This window comes from Catharus ustulatus, chromosome 7, assembly GCF_009819885.2.
Source record: "Catharus ustulatus isolate bCatUst1 chromosome 7, bCatUst1.pri.v2, whole genome shotgun sequence".
NCBI classification, from domain to species: Eukaryota; Metazoa; Chordata; class Aves; order Passeriformes; family Turdidae; genus Catharus; species Catharus ustulatus.
This window is the reverse complement of record NC_046227.1, coordinates 29,050,873-29,070,289: the sequence shown is the minus strand read 5'-3', so window position 1 is coordinate 29,070,289 and position 19,417 is coordinate 29,050,873. Positions and strand designations below refer to the sequence as shown.

The following is a 19,417-nucleotide window of genomic DNA, read 5'->3' as shown; positions in this document are numbered from 1 at the left end:
CTCAGAACAAGCTTTAAAACAAAACAAACAAAACATCCCACTGTGTAAAATATTTGAGTGCTAACAAGACCCCAGAAATTGTACAGTACAGTAGCTCACGCTCTGCAAAGCCCACTCCAGAGGTGACTTTTGACTGTGCAGCACAGACCCTATGTGAGATGTAGGCTTCATCTCACAGGGGAACAAAATATTGGACACTACTGAGAAGCAGAGCACACAGGGTTAATAAAAGCAGAGCAGATGAAGGTAGAAAGCAAGGAAACCAGAACAAGAGGTAGCCTTTAAAGCCCTTCCTTAGAGTGACATTGGGCCTGTTGTGCACACAGTTTTCACAACACTAAACTTACCAGCTTAGTTTTGACCAACTTTTCTATTGCACTGACAAGATCCGCAGCAGTTGGGACATCGGAGGAGCTCTGTCGAGCAGCTAGCAAAGAAGAGGACTGCAAGACACCAGGTGGCAAAGGAAAAGCAAGTTAGCAGGATGAGAAGGGAGGAGGAAACCAAGCGGTCAGTGAAGAAGCTTCCGAGACAGGAGAAGGAACGCGGGAGGGGAGCTGGAGGGTGACAGGAACCCATGCAGGTCAGGTGAGTGAGTGCTGCTGTGCCAGACAAGCATGGAATTGCACCCACTTCTGGTGCACATCTCCCTGCAGCAGTCCCAAGACTGGAACCAGGAAACAGTGTCAAAGAACTGTTGTTTATGTACAAACAGCTTACAATACTCCTAAAGTTGGTTCCTCCTTCTAAGGGCATCCACGGCCTTACAGGCTCCAGAAAATTGATTTTTACTGCAGATGTAAGAAATGAATCCCTCCCCCATCCATGCATATTTAATAAAAGCAGTTAAGCACAAGGTACACACGGAGTTACAGGCAATAGGGGAGGGAGATAGGGGGAACAAATCATCCCCCATCCTTTTCCACAGATCAATTGCAACTCCAAATGAACTTGGATGGCACCTCTCACTCATGCAACTTCAGTCATCTAAAATGTGTAACTCTTCTGTCTCCTCTCTGCAACCACTGGAGACAAAACACCCCTACACATCTCACCTGGGAACCTGCACAGGAGGGCAGAAAAGCTCTGGTTTAGTTTAAGGTTTTTGCTCTGCAGGGGCATATCACCCCTTGATTGCTGTTCTAAAAAACCTCAGTCTGAACATCCAAATCCACTTAATAGCTGTGGGAATTGGGATTTATTAGCTCACCTGTATACACTTTTCTTCTGAAGGCAATACAAGCGCTGACTAAAACTACAAGCCCTTGGACAACCTCCTTTTGTTGTCAGGCTGACACAGACTAAAGCATGGCTAAATTTTTATAAATGATGAAAAAGCTTATTCATCCCTCAGCTGCTTAATGAAAGCCTTCTGGAGGGCAGCTATTTCAGTGAAGTCACTGTGCAGGTGCCAGCGAACACGCATCTAACAGAGATTAAACAGTGCTGGGGAGGGAGATGGGGAAATGTGATGGCAGGAATTAGGCAGCTGGCCACCTCTTTCAGCAGCCCTTTGGGGAGGTTGCTCCTGTTGAGTGACACATCCCCAGGAGAAGAAAAAAAAAAAGGCAAAGGATATTAATCCTAACCAGAAGCCTTGTGACAGAACAGAAACATGAACACACTGCTACTCATCAACTTGTCTTTTACAAATAATACATCTAATCAACAGTTCTAATTACAACAACAACAAAAACTACAGGTAATCAGGCTGGTAATTGAGGAATTAGGCTGGTAATGCAGGAATCTCATACTAATGTAAAAGCTCAGCCTGCCTGTTCCACCTGCAATGCAGACAGACGTGTCTAGGAAAAAAAAGACAGAAAATAAAGACTTTGAAGAGATACTGGACAAATACATCGATGATAACTGCCAAACATAGCCATTCTAGCAGGAGGAGTCCAATTTTTGGAGGCACTTAACAGCTGTTGCTCTCACTTATTTTAACTGAAATTGCACAATATCTCGAAAAGTAAATAACTGCAGGATTCTGAAGGAAGCATGAAAACATTTGCTGCCTACAAGAATTCCAGTGCTAAATAAAACTTCTGTGATCGACAAGAGTCTGCTTTGAGTGGGGAAAACAGAAATATGTTATTTCTATTCCTCACGAAGCAAATTATGAGTTTCTAAAATGAAAAGATCTTGCAATTTTTCTTTGTGAGAACCTCCAGGAGCAGTGGGGCACAATTTCTGCTGCCTGGCAGATGGACTTAGGGAAAAGTGTCACCTCCCATACAGGGAGGCATCTCCTACCTACCACAGCTACTGCCCCACACTGCTGCTGCTGGTCCAGCTTAAGCCCATGCCTGTTAGCACAGAGGGAGGATATGAGCAGGACACTGTGCCCAAATGAACACCATTAAAGAACTTTCAGCTCCTGCATGGCTCAGACATTGCTAGTATGGTGCTCCTGTGCCAGGAAGTTCAGGACCCTAACGGCTTTAGTCTTTTAGCCCCCCTGACAAAAGGTAGAGTAGGAAAAAAATGGTTTCAGATGCATCTTGCTCTATTTAATCTTCTGTTTTAGGAGTGGGTGAAGAAACAGGATACCAAAACACTTTGTAAAGCTCAGGCATCTGAAGCAGAAAACAGCTTAGTTCCACAACATTTATGCTGTCAGAAACATATTTAAGAAATACTGAAATCACATGGCATGTTGGGCACCAAAAATAGTGACCTGAGCTGCAGCACTTTTGTTTTTCTTTTAAAAAAACCCCATAATAAAACCATCTCCCCAAAACCAAAAAGCAAACTAAGCCCCAAACATTTATCTAAAAGCCATGGGGAACAAGCCAGGAGCAATTGCGCTGGGCATGGATCCACCAGGGCTCTGCTCTGCCGACCTTTCGTCTCTGCCCCTCACCAGACAGCCATGAGCACACAGAGCACTCCGAGGGCAGGAGTCCACAGCTCCAGCTGCTTCCTTCTGCTCCTGCTGCCACCACAATGTCATAACATTTCCTGACAGATTAGCAGCAAGCCCCCAAATCCTTTACTCCATCACTCTGCTCCTTGAGTCCCAGAAATATTTACATCCTCTTCTCTCTGTATTTCCAAACTTCTGCCTGAACCTTCCCCAAGAACATTCTGGGTTGTTTTGGTTTTTCTTTCCTGACAATTTATTAATCTCGCCTATCCTTGCCTCTTTGCCTGCAGCAATTTTACAATTACAATCAGAGGACAGTGATACAGAAGTGGCAGTGCTAAAAACAGATGCCAGCAGGAAAGCAGGAAACTGCAAAACAGGAGGATGGTTTTCTACAAGGGAGATGACAGCACCAGGAAAGGGTGGGGAACATGTACTGACAGGACTGGCTGTGAATGCAAACCACTGTCTCAGTCATACTCACAGGTTCTTACCCTGAGTCCAACACAGCACTCTGCAAGCCACAGGGCCAATTGCCACAGCAAATCCTGCCTCAGTGTCAGAGAGCTACCACCACCAGCATGGTGCCACCAAACACCATTTCTCCTGCTACAGCCAGACACCAGCAGCACTTTTCAAACAGACGTAGCAAACACACATTATCGATCCGAGGGGAGTTTCTGACCACACACAGCACAGCCACACCATCGACCTGTCCTGAAATGGGATGCCAGGGCTAAACTGCTTATCTAGCACTGCTTGTCAATTCACTTGGAGAAAGGTATTAGATTATGATTTGCACATAGGAGACTCTTATAAGCACAAGTCTAGGCCCTTCATACTAGAAGACCACTACGAAACCACTGTGATATAGCTATGTGAGAAATGCGCTCAAACAGAACAATTACATTGTAAGGGAGGCCTTACCATATCATCTTGGGTTGGATCATTGTCAAAAATCTTCATAGGAGGAGGAAGAGGTGTGTGAGACTCTTCATCTGCTTCATCTTCTCCCCAGCCCTTCTTGCTCTTCTGAAGAAAAGTTAAATATAATCAGAAACAGCAACAGGATTCTTTTATCTTTTCAGTTCAATATTGTGTTGGATGGAGGGAATTGCAGGTAGTGGAAGAGAAGCAGTAAAGACATAAGGTTTTGCTGGTTAATCCTGGTGCAGTCTAAGGCTTACAGAAATACAGTTTATAGGTCATTCATGCAGCTAAGGCAGCTACATCTGCTGTGTACTGACAGAATAGTAGTTTTTTTCATTTAAATAAGAACTGTTTGATGTACAGTTTTTAAAAGGTGGTCCTCTATTTGTCAGTTAGTATCTTCTGCATTTTTGGCTTTTAATTCCTCATTCACTTTATCAGGAAAGTGCCATTCTGGTGGAGAACATGTCTGCATAAAAACTGCAGGTACAGCTACATAGCAGATTTAACAGAAACTTGGCTGTTTCTCAGAGTATTTTCTTTCATTAAGGAATTACACTGCCATGGTAGCATAAAGGTGATATGAACCTCAGCAAAAAGTGATAACAGCTGCTCAAGAATAATTTCATTTCTGTCCCTGGAAGCTTTCTAATAGGCTGTTAACAATGTAGCCAAAGGACAATAATATATGCAAACTGTGAAACACTGTTCCTTACATATTCCATCGCTCTTGGATGACAAAGCTGTTTGCAACAATGCAATTTTATGTATGATTCGTTCCCTCCAGACCCTAAGGGAACTGCATTTACTCAAGCATGACTCACACCCCAAGGAGGAGACTATCCCAGATCCATGGCATTTCCCACAACAAACACCCACAAACACCAACACACACCTCATCTGCGCTGTCCCCTTGAGGGGTGGTTTCATCTCCAGTCTTCGGTGAGCCCAGGTCGAAGCTCTTCCTGCCATCCCGCACCTTCTTGTGTTTCTTGATGTGGCTCTCGGTCTTCCCGCTGTTCAGGCGGCGCACGGGACTGGTCAACCATTTCTTCAGGGTGTTGGTCGAGCGCTTGGGGCCCGGAGAGCTCTGGATGGAGTTGAGGGATGGCTGAGGCTGTAAGTTGGCCACTGAGTCAGACTTGCCCCCGTTGTCATTGGAAGAGACGGAATACGCGTCTGCAAGGAAACGGCGCAGGTGAGACCTCATCGCAGCGCCCCTCTGCTCGCCTGAGCGTGAGAGTACAGCCTGCACTGGGGAAAGGGCTGTGACCTATGGACTTTATGCAAACTTTATTGCACACCAGAGAGAGGAATATGCCCTGCAACAGGCATTTCCCACAATCTCACACACCTCTCTCATTTCCTACCACACTCTCTGTCTCTAGGAAAGATCGCAGACAGCGAAGTTTTTTATATGCAGAGTTTTGTTCAGGCTTTTTTATGGAAGCCTAATTTTCACACTGAGTGCTGAATTTCTCAGCTTCTTCCCACAATTTCATTGTGAATTGCCAAGAAGAAAATAAGCACAAAAAGTAGATTACTACAGGAAACCTGACAGCCACCAACACATTGTCAGGTTCCATAATTGTTTCTCAGCTGTTTCCAGACCCCAATGACACAATTTAGTTAGACTACTTATTAATTTTAAAGCACCTTAAAATTATCTCCTTTGCCTCTGAAAGCAATCTGTCAGAAGAGTTCACACATTGACTAGAACTAAGAAACTGGAATGAACAATTAGAAAAGATGTCAAACTGTTCAAACCAAAGGAAACTCTCAATAAGGTTTAAAATTAAAAAATAGTTTGATTATATGGAAGCAGGAGGTTCTGCTGAACTGCATCCAACCTCAGTTACTGATACACATGTTCAGACTGGCACCTTAGAAAGGGCTGCAACCTCCCTCCAAATGCAACAGACCAAAGATGTGCCAATGTCAGCAAGGCTTTAAAACCAAAACAAACAAGTTGTTCAAAGATTTCCCAATTGCCCTTCAGGAACAAGTGCCCTGCTTTCAACTTTCTGAAACCATGGCAAGGAAACTCCCTCCCTATCAGGGACTGAGATGTTTAATCCCACACAGTTTAAGATGAAGAAGATGAAGTTTTACAAAATTCAGACACTGTCACACTCCTATAAGAAACATCTCAGGCTGTACATCAGAAAAAAACCAACTGATATGATTAAACATTTTTACATTGTTATCTCTGAATCTTTTATCTGTCCCAGCAGAAATCAAAAACCTGTGTTACAACACATGAAAACAGACTGGTGCATCCAGATGTTCTCAGTTCAGCAATAAATACCATTAGAGATGCTGGGTTGTACTCATGCTGAAGGAGAGCAACTCTTGAGGAGAATCATTACCTCTGTTGTTTTAGATGCCAGCTCCTGCTACCTGCACGAAGAGATCACATCCCCTCTGGGCAGAGCTGCTTGCAGGAGCAGAGGCTGCATCCTGCCTTGTCTGCCAGCTTGCACAATGCAGACCATGAGAGTCAGAATTTATAGCCATACACAGCCATACACAGCACCAGCCAGAAGTTGAACCAATAAGTTATTACATACCTGACACCAAAGATTAAATTTTAGAACATACAAAAATAATTTTAACAAGCTAGAGAAGTCGAAGTTCATTTCCCAGACAGGAAGAAAATCTCAATCATCTGTTTTTTGACAACAGGAATGAGTGCAAGAGGAACTGGGAGGAGGATGGGTTCCAGGTGGAGCTGATCCCAGGTGAAGCTGCCGGGGATTTTCTGGCATTCCTCCGCAAGGGCAAAGTAGCAGCCTTATCTCCAAAAGGCCTGGGTTTAACATCAGCTCCTGCTGATGTTATTTCATGTACACGAAGTAGTGCTAAATCAACTAGTGCCAGATAATGTTTGTCAGGGGCCAGCTTATCTTCCACTCAGTAGGCTTTGGACAGCTCTCCCTCGCAGGCTCCACGTGATGCTCTGCGAGTTTATCAGCGCGCCTTGCGTCAGCAACATTCAGGGTTCCACGGTGGTGGGGTTGATTTTCCAAGTGCCCGCGTGCCCCTGGCAGCACTGAAAGCCCCACAGGCAGTGGGGAAAGCTTGAGGGTTCTTGGCCAAGGGGCTCTGCCCAGAGGAGTGCCCTCAGGTGCTCCTGCTGCTGCTGCAGGAGGATGAACTTTGGGAATTACTGCAGCAAAGGGAGCTGGGCTGCAGTCAGAAGGAGAAATGCTGTAAGTGATTGTTCTGTGGGGCTGACATTACCAGGGATGGTTTGGGGGGAGCAGCTCTATCATGGACTGGCTGTCTTTGCTGGGGACTGGGCTCAGTTGAGGAGCACCAGGGATGAGCTGATCTCAACACATCTCAGCTGATGTACAGAGAGGTTTTTACTACACCTTGTAAGGAACACAGTCCAACCCCCACCTCAGTCCACAGCACTTTGCCAATTTAACTTTTGGTAAGGGAAGGAAGCTGGTGGGAGGCTAATAAAGCCTGAGACAACCCCAAGGGTTTGTTACTGAGATGACAATCCTATCTCAGCCCAGTGGGCTCAAGGCAGGGCCAAGTCCAGGAACCCTGATGCCTGTGAAGAGGCAGCAGAAAACATCCCAGGTTTTACCAGCAGGGTCAGGCCCCAGCCTTGCTGCCTCCCTCTCCTTTCCCCAGCAGCACAGCCACAGCTGGGGCACAGACAGACACACAGCACCTCTCCTGCCATGGCACTCTTTGCTCAGCTGTCCTGGGGAAGCGATGGTCAGTAATCCTGTCACTCCCAGGAAGGCAGCACATGGGCAGAAACAGTCCCAGTTCCAAGCTGGCCCACAGCCCACCCTGCCTGCTTGTAATAATTGTGACACCCAGAGCCAGGAACCCTCTGCAGACTGAACATCAGAGCTTCAGAGCCACCAGCCATAACAAAAGCCAGCCCACAGGTTTCCAGAGAATTAGTACCATTCAACAATCTCACCTGATAGAGGCTCCGGATTTTCTGCTCAAGGTCATGCCTTTGGTGATGAAAAAGGCTGTTTACCAAAGGGTTACTACATATTGGTCATGCCATGCAACCCTGTCAGATATGAAGTCCCCTTCTTTCTCCTTGTTTGCTGAACTGCCCTGGCTGAACATGGTAAGGTATCCGGGACAGAGCCCACACTTTGCCTGGCCAATGAAACCCAGGACTGGAAGCATGGCCTTGTTTTGCCTGGTAAGACAGTCTCTGCTGGCTGGGGAACAGGCAGAGAAGTGGGAGAGAAAGGCTGTCATGAATTTCTCTTCTCCCCTCCAGCCACCATGAGAGCCCTTCAACATTAGGTGATTTATCTCTGCCCACACCCTACGCTGGTACAAAGCACTTCCATCTCACCATCCCAATTCCCACTGCTACCAAACATGCCTTATCCAAAAGTCACACCAAGAGTCTACACACAATATTCATAACCCTTTTTTTTCTTTTTTAAAGGAACTGCAAATTCGGATACATTTGTGAGCAAGTCACATTTGCAGTTTGCCAGCCATGCTGAGAACGATCTCCTCTGCACATAAAGCAGGTAACATCAACATGGTTGCAGAGGCAGGACTGGAGCTCAAGGAAAAGCAGAGCTCACAAAATGAGAGAAAGAAACATGAAACATAAAAAAATCTGCCAGGAAAGACCTTGCAGACAACCTCCTCAGCCACGTGAGCTCCGTTTCTGCGGCACACACGGCTACAAACACATTAATCACGACACTTGATACTGGCCTGAGACCCAGACACCAGGTGGATCGAGCGGAAGGGGAGGACACTTTACTGTGCTCTTCTTGCAAAGCACTAGCACATATGTGTTTTGCAAACTGCATTAGTAGAGCTCTTTGGAAAAACAGTTTGTTTAAGAAAAGCCAGAGAGCTTTTGGGAAAGATGTGGCAGCTCATTGCGTGATAATTGAGGCAGCTGTTGCAGAGCGGCTGTCCCCACACTGCAGCACACTGCCCCGAGGAACTGTCCTCCCACCAACGTCCCAGGACACACGTCTAAAAAAAGGTATTTGGTGAAGCAAAACGGGTGTAGGGAGGTCAGCAGACTCGTGTGGCTAGATTGATTTCCTGGCCAAACCATTCATTCAGACAGAAGAAATGATGGTTTCCAAAACACTCCTAAGCAAACCTCCAAGAAACTTCTGGCAAGAGGACTGTGAGAGATACGCAGCCAGACCAAAGGGCTTTAACAGTCAGAGCTTTTGCACCGCTGCAGCCATGAAATGTTTGTTGTTGGAGGTCAAATGAACAGACATCTGTAAAAGCACAGCACTTGTACTTGAAAAATAGAAGGTTCCAGTTCTGTGCAACCTTGGGTGAAAAGAAAAATGAAAATCCCATAAACCTGGTTTTAGAGGCACAGTAATATTCTCATTTGAATAGGAATTCCTGTTGGAACACAAATACAAGGCATTCTCAGTAGGAATTCCTGCTGGAACACAAATACAAGGCATTTTATTTTTACCTCCCTGTTCCCCAGAGCACACATGGGAGGGGAGGTTTGTCTGATCAGGCTCAGGCAGCACCAGACTCCTTTGTAGGACCTCAGACCTCTAGCAGGGAAAGGAAAAGGCTTCTCAGAGGAAATCAGAAGAAAACATCCGCCTACTCTATTTGATACATAATAATGACAGATCATAAAGGAGAGGAAAGAAATATGTGTCCATAACCAGAAGATAATACAGAATATAGCTATAAAAACAGGAGGCTAGAGCAGGGCACAGTCTTGCTTTAAGTGAGATAAATCCTTTTCTGATTTATCTACAGCTCCATTTGCATCCCAGAAAAACAGCCTGAGAGAAAAGGATTTTTCCACAGAAGTCAAAAAAAATGAGCTAGAATGGGAACTCTGAAGTCCTATTAGTATGTGCATTTAAATCACCAATTTTTATTTTATGGAGGTAATTCCACTTTTGAAAGCCAATAATGACAATCTGACTGATGAGCACATAAATCAGCTCTGCTGTGCTAACCAGAGCCCACTTCCACATTTAGTGGTTCCCATAAAAAACACTTGTGGCAAAGGCATAATTTAATCAGGTGTGGGTAAAAGGTTAACTCAGTCTATACTTGAGTAAATTTCCTACAGAATGGGAATCTCCATCCCAAAAAAATCTTGAAAAGAAGGAATCATCTAGACTCTGTGTATTTCACACTGAACAAACAAGAACCATCTAAACTATCAAAATGCACCTTCTCCTTCTCCCTTTTCAGGAGCACCTCCGTGATCATCCAGGCTGCAGGCTCCAGTTCACAGTTCTCAGCCTCTTGAAGCTCTATTTCTCCCTTGGGAAATGCTGCTTGGAGAGCCCCCCTGGATCTGCTCAGGGGATTTGGGACTAAAGCTCTACCCAATGGATGCAAAGATGGCAGAATGAGGTATGAACACTGCTCCTTTGGTTTCTTCTGTGCTTTTGCATTAAATGTCCAAAACATTCCCAATGAAACATTTTTATTGGCACGAGTCAGGGTTACAAAACTTTGTGGCTTAGGCAGATGACAGTACGGATCCTGGTTTTAGTGTTAGAGCCCATTCTGCCTGTAAAACCTGGCATGGATTTGCAAAAGTTTGGGAGGCAGCAACATTTGGATAATACAAAGTCTCCTTACAGCTATTCCTCTAGTGAAAACACTAGGTGTTAACAGTGGAAATAATGCATCTTACGACTTCTAATGTCAACAGATAAGTTGTCTCCTTAGACACTGCCTCTGAAAAAGGCTTTAGTGAAGAATATAAGGAAACATAAGAAAATTTTCCGTGCCCATATCAAACAAAGACAGAGGACAACTGGCATGAAAGGCCCTTTAGATTAGCAGTATATTAAACTTTTGCAATGGATTGTAAAATGTGCCCTGGAGACTTCCATGGCTCCCCATCCGCTCCCAGCTCTGCTCAGCCGCTCCACACGTGTCCAACCACAGACCTGCCCTGTGCTCCAGCTCAAGCTAAAAATGAGATGGGATGTAGGAGAGAATTTCACACCAGAGGGTAGAGACACGTTCAAACTATGCCATTGAAATCTAAATGCAAATTTTGTTCAGAGATTCAAAAGCTCTTCCTAACTTCATAATCTCCTGGAAATGAGCAAATTGAAAAGGTTCAATTGAATTTTCTGTTTGTGTCTTGGGAGTATCATTTGAAGCTTCGAGCTGGAAGTAACATCAAAAGGTACAAATCAATCTGGCAGAATTCTCACAACTCCATTTACATGGATGAAATTACTTCTGTCCAAACTAAAGAATAATGGTATAGAGTTAAATATTTTATTAGAAAAGTTTCTAGTCCAATAGGCAAAGCAGCAGAGATATTGGACAAACTTTCTGATCACTGTAATGTAAAACCTCAAAATCTGACTTTCTGTTTCACTGCCAAGCATGCAAACATGACTAACTTCCAAAAAGAACAAGGGAAAAAAAGGACTAGAATCTAAGTTAATCATACAATATTTACAACACAGTGTTTTGCTATTGAATAGCTGGCATTTCTTGGAAATATGAGAAGAGCTGCTTTGAGATAGAGAATGATCTGCAGAATTCCCTTTAATACACTGCAAAGCAGGGGACGCTCCAGAAGGATTTTGTATAAGTTTTGCCTTTGGGTCTCCAATCTGTAAGCTTCAATATTCAGCTTTCTGATCATTACTTCCAGGTTGAAACCTAATGTGAGGAAAACAAGCACTCGCCCAGCTGGGGTGAATAAACACCATCACTTGGAGCCACTCATTTTTGTGGCAGGCAGCAGCTTCATCTCCTGCTCTCGGCAGTCAAGGAGCTGTGCACGCTCTGCCCGAGGGTGATGCAGAGTGGGACACACCCCGCAGGAGCCTCTCTCTTTCCATTAACTACAGAGGGAGTCCGAGGAAATTATACCCTCAGCTAAATTTAGTTATTGTGAATCCCCTTCCCACATTTGAGTGTGCTTCATACCAGGCCGATCCCTCAGCAGGGAATGATTAGCTGAAGTTAAGCATCTGTCAATTCACTTTAATGAGCAATAACTCGTGGCAACCTGCCATTAGCTTCGGTTGAATAGCTTTTATTTTTAGCTGGTGTTGCTCAGATGCAGCTTCCATCCAACATGTGCTGGGAAAGCTGACATCCTAAAGTAGTCTCCTGCTCTTCGTTGTGCCAGTCGGAGTGTCAGGGCTCAAGAGCTGCAGTTCCTGGAGGTCAGAGAAAAGTCACTGCAGTTCTGGGAAAGTTTCAAAGAGTGAGATAAAACCAAAAGCCTGGAGAAACAGCACAGAGGCGCATGGTCCCCAGAGACCTTGCAAGAAAAGTTACTGAAATCCTGAGAGCGTGCTGAATGAGTGAGCTGGGTCCCCAGGGAGAGACACAGCACAAGGGGAAGGCACAGAGAGAGAGAGCCTGCTGAAATAAAACATGACTTCAGTACTCTCCAAGAGTGCCTAGTGAGAGGAACAAATGCAGAAGTTCTCTACTGTATCTGCTGCTTCATGTGGATCTAGGCTTTTATCAAATGTGACCACAGGGAGGGCAAGGGGAAAAGAGCAAGATGAGTGCTCAGGTGAATACAGGGCAGGGTCTTGTTTTCTACAGATGAGCATTTAACTCTGGATCTACTGCACATGAAGGCACAACACATGTTTGTGCCTCCAAAGAGACCCTCAGGAAAGTGTTCAACTCAGCCCTGTGGCACCAAGTGCTTGAAGAGCAGCTGAAATACCTGTGGTCCTTCTCTCTGATTGTCCTGCCCTGCAGTGGGTTTCTCCAGAACAGCTTACAACTGTTATGGGTATCTACAACTTCTCTGGTTGGAGGTTTGAGCTTTTTTGTCTCTATGTACCAGCCTAATTCATCCTGCTTCAGAGTCCCATCTGAGCGCCCTAATAAGCTAAATTCACAATAAAAATAATAAGAGAACAAATATTCAGAGTGAACCCACCAACCTGTTGGTGAGACACTCCTAGCCAGCTCCTATCCTAAAATACTGTGAGGAGTCAAGGCAAGGCAGTAATACCTCCAGGGGAACCTTGAAGCAACAGTTTTTTAGAATAGGCTTTTACTGAATAAAAAGGTGGAAAAGCTCAGAAATAAAGCAGCTGCTCCACACAGCAGAGCTGGAGGTCAGACACAGTATCTGTGTGCACTGGATTTCAATGACCCATTCCCTTGCCTCGAGTTTGTGCCCAGCACAGGTCCCAGACCAGCCCTGAGAACAGCAAGTCCAACACATCTGCTGGGAGTGCACACTGGAGCAGTCTTCCTGGAATGCCTCACAGCTGGGTGAGCAGATTGCTGAAGTCAAGAGCACGCATTTCTTTAGCAAAGAAAGGAAATAAAAAGTCAAGACTAACAAGATCCAGAGGGGCATGCTTTTTTTTTTTTTGAACAAATCAACATTTATTTCAATGTAGTGAAACAACTTGTTGAAGCACTTCTCTCAGTTCTACTTTACATTTTGTATTTACACTGTCCTCATTCTGTGACAAAAATAAAATAATCTCCAACCCTGAAGTTTCCAGAATAAGTGTCGCTAGCAGCAAAAATAACAAAGCTCCAAACACAAAAGCAAAAATCCCCCTTGATATATTTTGATGGGAGATTTTTGCATGTTCCATAAAAAAAGTTTTAACCCTGAAACTTTATGTAAAGCTATATGGGATGACAAGGAGGAAAATGTCACGTTTGAAGCTGAATGAGAGCAGCATTTGCTGGCCTTTGCAAGTACACTGTTACTTTTAGCATAAGGAACTGTGAAATGCTTAGACACCCACATAGAAGTAGACTTTTTAACTTTGATCAAAGCAGTTCTGCTCTTCTGGGAGTGTAAGGGTACTAGAGTCGGCAAATGCCATCTTTTATCCTGGATGTTGGGCACAAAAACAAACTTTATTACACATGGTTTCCAAGCAGCTGTTAGTAAAACACAAGCCTTATTCTTTTGTGAAGTGTCAAGGGTCAGCTTCATTCAGCAGCTTTCAAATTGAGCTACTGTAAGAATTTTGAAGTAATTTCTCAGTTAAATGAGATCATTACTAAGGTCAACTCTGCCTTATACTTGAAGTCAGCAACCTCTGTGACAAGGTGGACCACTCTGCTAAATGTGGGAGAGGAGGGAAGGCAATGATATTTGAGTATCATATTTAGGTCTCCCTATCTCAAAGGAAGCTGTGGCTATGTACCCAAACAATTCTCCACGGAAACAACAGAAGAGTATCAGCGACAAACTTGGAATTGGAAAAATAAAAAAAGCAAGAACAGAACCCAAAGCTTTTTGGGATAGGAAGAAAAACTGCATGTTGAGAAAGAAGGGATCAGTCATTAAACTTTCCAGGCACACAGAGGGCTCGGAAAGCACAGAAAACAAGCAGAACAAACAAACACAACTGTGTGCATCTTAGCATCAGCTTCTTTTGCCAAATGCAGTAGCTTCCAACATTCAGCAGCTGCCTCTTGCTTTCTAGTGCTGTGGAGTTCTCTTTGGTACTTGGAGGCTGTGAGGAGCTCCGGGCAAAGAGAAAGTCTTTGTCCATTTACCAACCAATTCCAAAGGCGCTGATCTTGAATAACTTTACTAAGCAAGAGTGACACAGATGTCTAGGAAAGGGGACTTTTCTCTTAGTAAAGTTGTGGTAGGTGCAGTGGAAACCCAAGGCAATCTACATGCTTGCAATTTGTGCCTAGGTAAGAACAGAGTCCTCCATGAACGTCTCTCATATGTTCACTCTTAAATTATTCAGGCTCTGACAGCCCCTGAAAAGAAAAGAACGGAATAAGGATAAGTTGCAAGTGGCGCAAGGCGGGAGCGGACACCACGTAACCACCAAGAACAACGAGGTTGGGGTGCTTGACGACAGACACACTGCAGCTGCAGCCTCTAGGGCTGGTGCCCAAAGCAGCTTCCTCCACAGCCTTGTCCTCCAGAAATGCCAGCAGAAAATACAAGCTCACAGCAAAGGTATTGATTGGGATGAATTAAAAGAAGTAATGAATGAGGTCAATGCAAACAGCGGCTTGGAAATAAAACACACAGATAAGAACTGCTGCTGCTGGTGACACTTTGCTCTTTGAACACAGCACAGGGAAATGGCTAAGCAGCTCAGAGACTTTTAACTGCACACTCAAGACTATCAGTTAGACTTGTGGGAAGCTTTAATTCATTCAGCTTAAGTAGCAAAACCAGAACACCACTTGCTGTCCCATATAACAGGCTCACATGATCTGCATCTTGGTTTTTCGTTTGACAGCTCGGCGGGGAGCAGCTCTGTGAGGAAGCTTCCCCGTGATGCCAGTCAACAAGTTTATCAAATTTCAGGTGACAAAATCACTACTACACTCTATCTGCGTCAGCAGGGAAGGTGGACAGGAACTTGAAGTTTCAGAGAGCATCTGCTACATGGGAACAGGAGAGCTTGCTCTCTGCAGCACCCGGCCGAGGTCTCACCCCTCTGGAGCTGTGCCAGTGCCTTGACCCAGAACCAGCCTTCCCAGAGAGGCTAGTCCTAAGAAATTGATTGATTGTGACTTCTGAAGGGCCACACAGAGCCACCCAAAGCTTTTATGGTGCCTACATCATTGCTCTTTGCCAGCAGTATCCTTACGGGAAAAAAATAAAAATCTACATCCAACTTTGCAGAGATGTGGAGAGGTGCCCTGCATAAACTGCTTCATTACCTTCTGCATCACCAAGTCTCACTGTGAACAGCTGCTCTACCAAGCAACCTGTCTAATTACAAAAGTCATCTTCTCTACTGCTGAGTGGTTACTTTCTTTTGGCTCCATCTTTCAAAGGAATCAGGAAAAAAGAAACATTTATGTGTTCACTTTGCTTGAACTCAACAGCAAAGATTAATAGCAGAGGCTCTTTGATTCTACAAAGGCTTTGTTGAATACAGGTGACCTGTTAGTGCATTTTAAGATGTCTGAGCACAGACATCACCTGCCTGATAGTTTAGTATCTCCAGGACAAGTGACTGCAGTGAATGTTCAGCAAGCATCAGTCTTTCAATGTTTGTCTGGAGCTTGCCTTGTCTTTAGACACGCTGCCAGATCAAACTTTACAGCAACGCAGCTCTGAGCAGCTCCTGCCTGCCACGAGCAACCTGGAATGCTCAAGCCTGGGTAATTTCTTTGATACGAAGACAAAGTCAACTAAGATGCTGCTCTTTGCTCAGTGCCTGCGCCCTGGCAGGAGCTCTGCTCTGCTACTGTGACACTGAAGTTACTGCTAACATTCAAAGCAGTTGCCTCCTTCTTGCCTAAAGCTATGATTTTCCTCCTGCCATCCCAGAAAGAATCCCTGTTGATTAATATTTATTCCATTTCCTAAAGAAATCTATTCAGCCTCCACATGCTTCAGCTGAGAGCGATGCTTGAACATTGTGTTGATCCTCAGAGTTCAAACTGTAGAAGGTACAAAGAATTCCAGACTTGAGGCACTTCAATGGTATTCACTATGAATCATCATTTTACATTGTACCTCTCAGACACATTTGGATCTGAGATACATTTGCATTTCTAATTAAAACAGATTACCATTAGTAACTAAAGAATGTCTTAAATCAGAATCCCTAGGCATAAAAGCTAATTGCATGATGCTAAAACTGGATTTCAAAAATATACATATTATACCCCCTGCAGGATTAATTAGGCAACATCTCTTCAAAAGAGTTCTCAAAAGTGTATTTATTCAGCATGCAGTGAAATTATACTGGTTGTGCAACACTTCCCATGGCCTGACTTGGCTCATGCTCCCATGGCAGCAGAGAGCTGGAGCCTTGTTGGAGCCTTGTTATCAGGGGTGCTCTGCATGGATAAATTGGTCTCAGGACTGCAGTCGATGAGCAGGGACACACATGGGAGTGGGAACTGCTGCTCTGGCCACAATCAACCAGCGCCCTGAACAAGGTGATCTCAGGTATGTGCATGATGTCCTCCCCAGGACATGCAGGCCTAGAAAAAGGCTGAAATCAGCTGGTCCATATTAATCCAAAACCCAAGAGCCTAAGAGGTCCTTGGATTCTACAGTCTGTAGATGTGATTGTCTGCAAGCCTCAACTGCATGAAAACGAGTCCTCAGAAGATTTAGCTGTAGCTGGGAATGTGCCACTCCCACCTTTCTTCTGTGCTCTGAGCTGCTTGCTCCAAATGAAAAATGAACATGGAAAAATTTTCAGAAAATGTAGCAGTGGAGACACCTCCATGGTCACTAAATCCAGTCCTTTATCATCATGGGCCACAGTTCCTCACTTTCCTAAAAGTTTACTTCAATGCTTTCTTGTGCAAGTGAACAATAGATCTTTGCTCTAAACTCATACATAGACTGTACTTGTGCTTTCCTGTACATAGCACTTTCAAATTTCCATGTTTAACTTACAACCTCCCAATACAAAAGATAATAATCTCCAGCAGAAACCACCTACTGGTTCCTCAGGATGATGTTTGCTAATGGGTTCCCAGCAGGTCTGGCTCTCAGGCTTCACCCCCTTACAGAACTTCACAGTCTGGAATGGTATTTTGCAGGGGATCCAAGATTTCAAAGCTGTTGAGCTGTCCCAGGACTAGCAGTGGTTGTACCACAAGGGACAACCAAGTGCACTGGGGTGCAATAAGGGCAACTGAATAGTAATTACTATTCAACAACACACAAAACAGGAGACACACTTTTTTCCACTTTCCCAAAGTAGCCATGGTTTCTGTATAGTAAAGGAGCACCCACAACCGTTGGGAAGCACAGGGAGTAAAGTCCACCCAGAACTTTCTGCAACATGGTTACCAAAAAATAAATGACAAATACATAAACTGAATATAATGGGTTTTCCCCCTCAAAGAGAAGAAACCCTATGGCTGTTCTATCATTAACTGTAATTCAGTTTGCAGGATCTATTTTTCATCTCATTAGAACTTCACTGAGTGGAGACATTTTCATATTTTGTCCTAATTATATGAACAGAGCCCAGGTGATGTGTGTGATTCCCAAATTCTCAGCCTGCTGGGGAGGGCATTGAGGGGCTGGTCCAGGACAGAGGCTGAAGGAATGAGAGGCAGGTCAAACTCAACAGGAGACCCAATGGGATGCACTAACTACCTTCAATTCAAGGACTGGTTTGTGTTTCAGCACAAACAACTACATCAAATAACAGGAGCTAAGAGCAAACACATTAATTTTTGTTTTGTGGTTTTCCAATGGCAAAGAATGGCCATGAGAGATGATTTCAAGCTCATCTCATTAGAGATAATCTCATTATTTTCTAATAATTCTTTATATGTCCTGAAGTCCTATGTGTGATCTATGCATCTTTCTTAAGAAAACATCCAGATGTGCTTCTATAGTTATATTGAAAAGTAACTTCACATGACACAGAATTGTGTGATGCAATATCAGCAATTGAACTCTTCTGCAATAGCAACTGATGCAGTGGCTAAACTGGCAGAAAATTGGATTTCCTTACTGAACTGAAAACCACAGGATCTGTAGATCCCTGCTGTAATCTCTAACTGCCCAACCAATTCCTCTCTTTTGAAAAGAAATTGCAACTTTTGCCAAATATGAAAATGGTTTCATAAAGCCTGTTAACAGACAGGAATTAGACTGAAATGTAACAGTGCTCTGGTGTGCTTGAGAAGTATCTTGATGCTATTTTTACATTGAAAACTTTGGAAGCTTTGGGGGTTTTAAGTTTGAAATGACAGATTAGTTTCCCTAATATACACACAAGTTTTAACAAGGTGTGTGCTGAAACATAACAGTTTGGGGAAAAAAACCCAAACAAAATCCTTCTGGGGTCATGTGAAGTAACTGCCCTTTTTGTTCCACTTCAAAATGGAGAGATTTTATTTCAGCATCCGTGCATTGAATTCCTAAACAATACATCTATCTGGCACTTATTTTATAGGAAAACAGCATGTTTAATTACCCCACGCCTTCACACTGAGCAGGGAGTTACCCAAGCTATATTTTTCACAATTATCTGTTCTCTTTTCCTAAGAATAAAGTCTACTTTCTTCAGGTTTTTGACAAGATGCATAAAGCCTTGTGGGTTTTTATATGCACTTTGGAGTGAATGGGAAATTTTGGAGCTTTGCCCACATGAAAGTAAATCCCATGTTTCTTTAAATCTGGACAAATTTATAAAAGTTGAAAACAACATAGCAATCTGAAAAATAAGGATCCCCACCACGTATTCCTGCCCAAACCAGTAACTAAAAGCTGATGTTTATGGAAGCTCTTCTTCACATATGAATTAATATCTGAAAGTTTATTTTCTGTACCATTTTTGTTGCATCTTGTCTATCACCAAAGATTAGTCACAACAGGGAGACATGAAGCCAGAGGTTGAGGACTAGCTTGTATTAAGAGTTAGAGCTGTCTAGCACTGCATGTAACTTTCAAGAGAAAAAATAATAACACTATTATTGCTTGGATCTTGTAAACAGAGAGAAAGTTGCTAAAGCATCCCAACACTGGCACTGACATGATAAACACTTGATTTACAGAAAAGTGGCTGGGGGCAGATGAGAGCAGTGAGCACAAAATCATGTGCAGCAACCAGCACTTCCAAAAAGCTCAAATTTCTGTGTTCCTGGACACTTTTTATTTGGCAGTAGTACAGACCCACTGAAAATGGGACCTGCTGTATCTATGAACAAGGTTTGTAC

The 19,417-nt window shown here is 43.9% G+C and overlaps 1 protein-coding gene across 12 annotated transcripts in view; it reads right to left on the bottom strand.

Annotated features, from left to right (window-relative positions):
* Nucleotides 1-19,417, bottom strand: part of KALRN (kalirin RhoGEF kinase) — a 461,256-nt gene that overhangs the window by 48,320 nt on the left and 393,519 nt on the right. For 8 of the 12 annotated variants that reach the window (XM_033064817.1, XM_033064825.2, XM_033064827.2 and 5 more), the window contains 3 exons: nt 4,695-4,978; nt 3,797-3,901; nt 348-443 (listed from right to left, as the gene is read on the bottom strand). In XM_033064817.1, the coding sequence (XP_032920708.1) occupies nt 348-443; nt 3,797-3,901; nt 4,695-4,978 (485 nt within the window). Of the gene's footprint in view, nt 1-347; nt 444-3,796; nt 3,902-4,694; nt 4,979-13,150; nt 14,513-19,417 lie in introns of those variants that run through there. The other 4 variants (XM_033064818.2, XM_033064822.2, XM_033064823.2 and 1 more) reach the window with 4 other exon arrangements.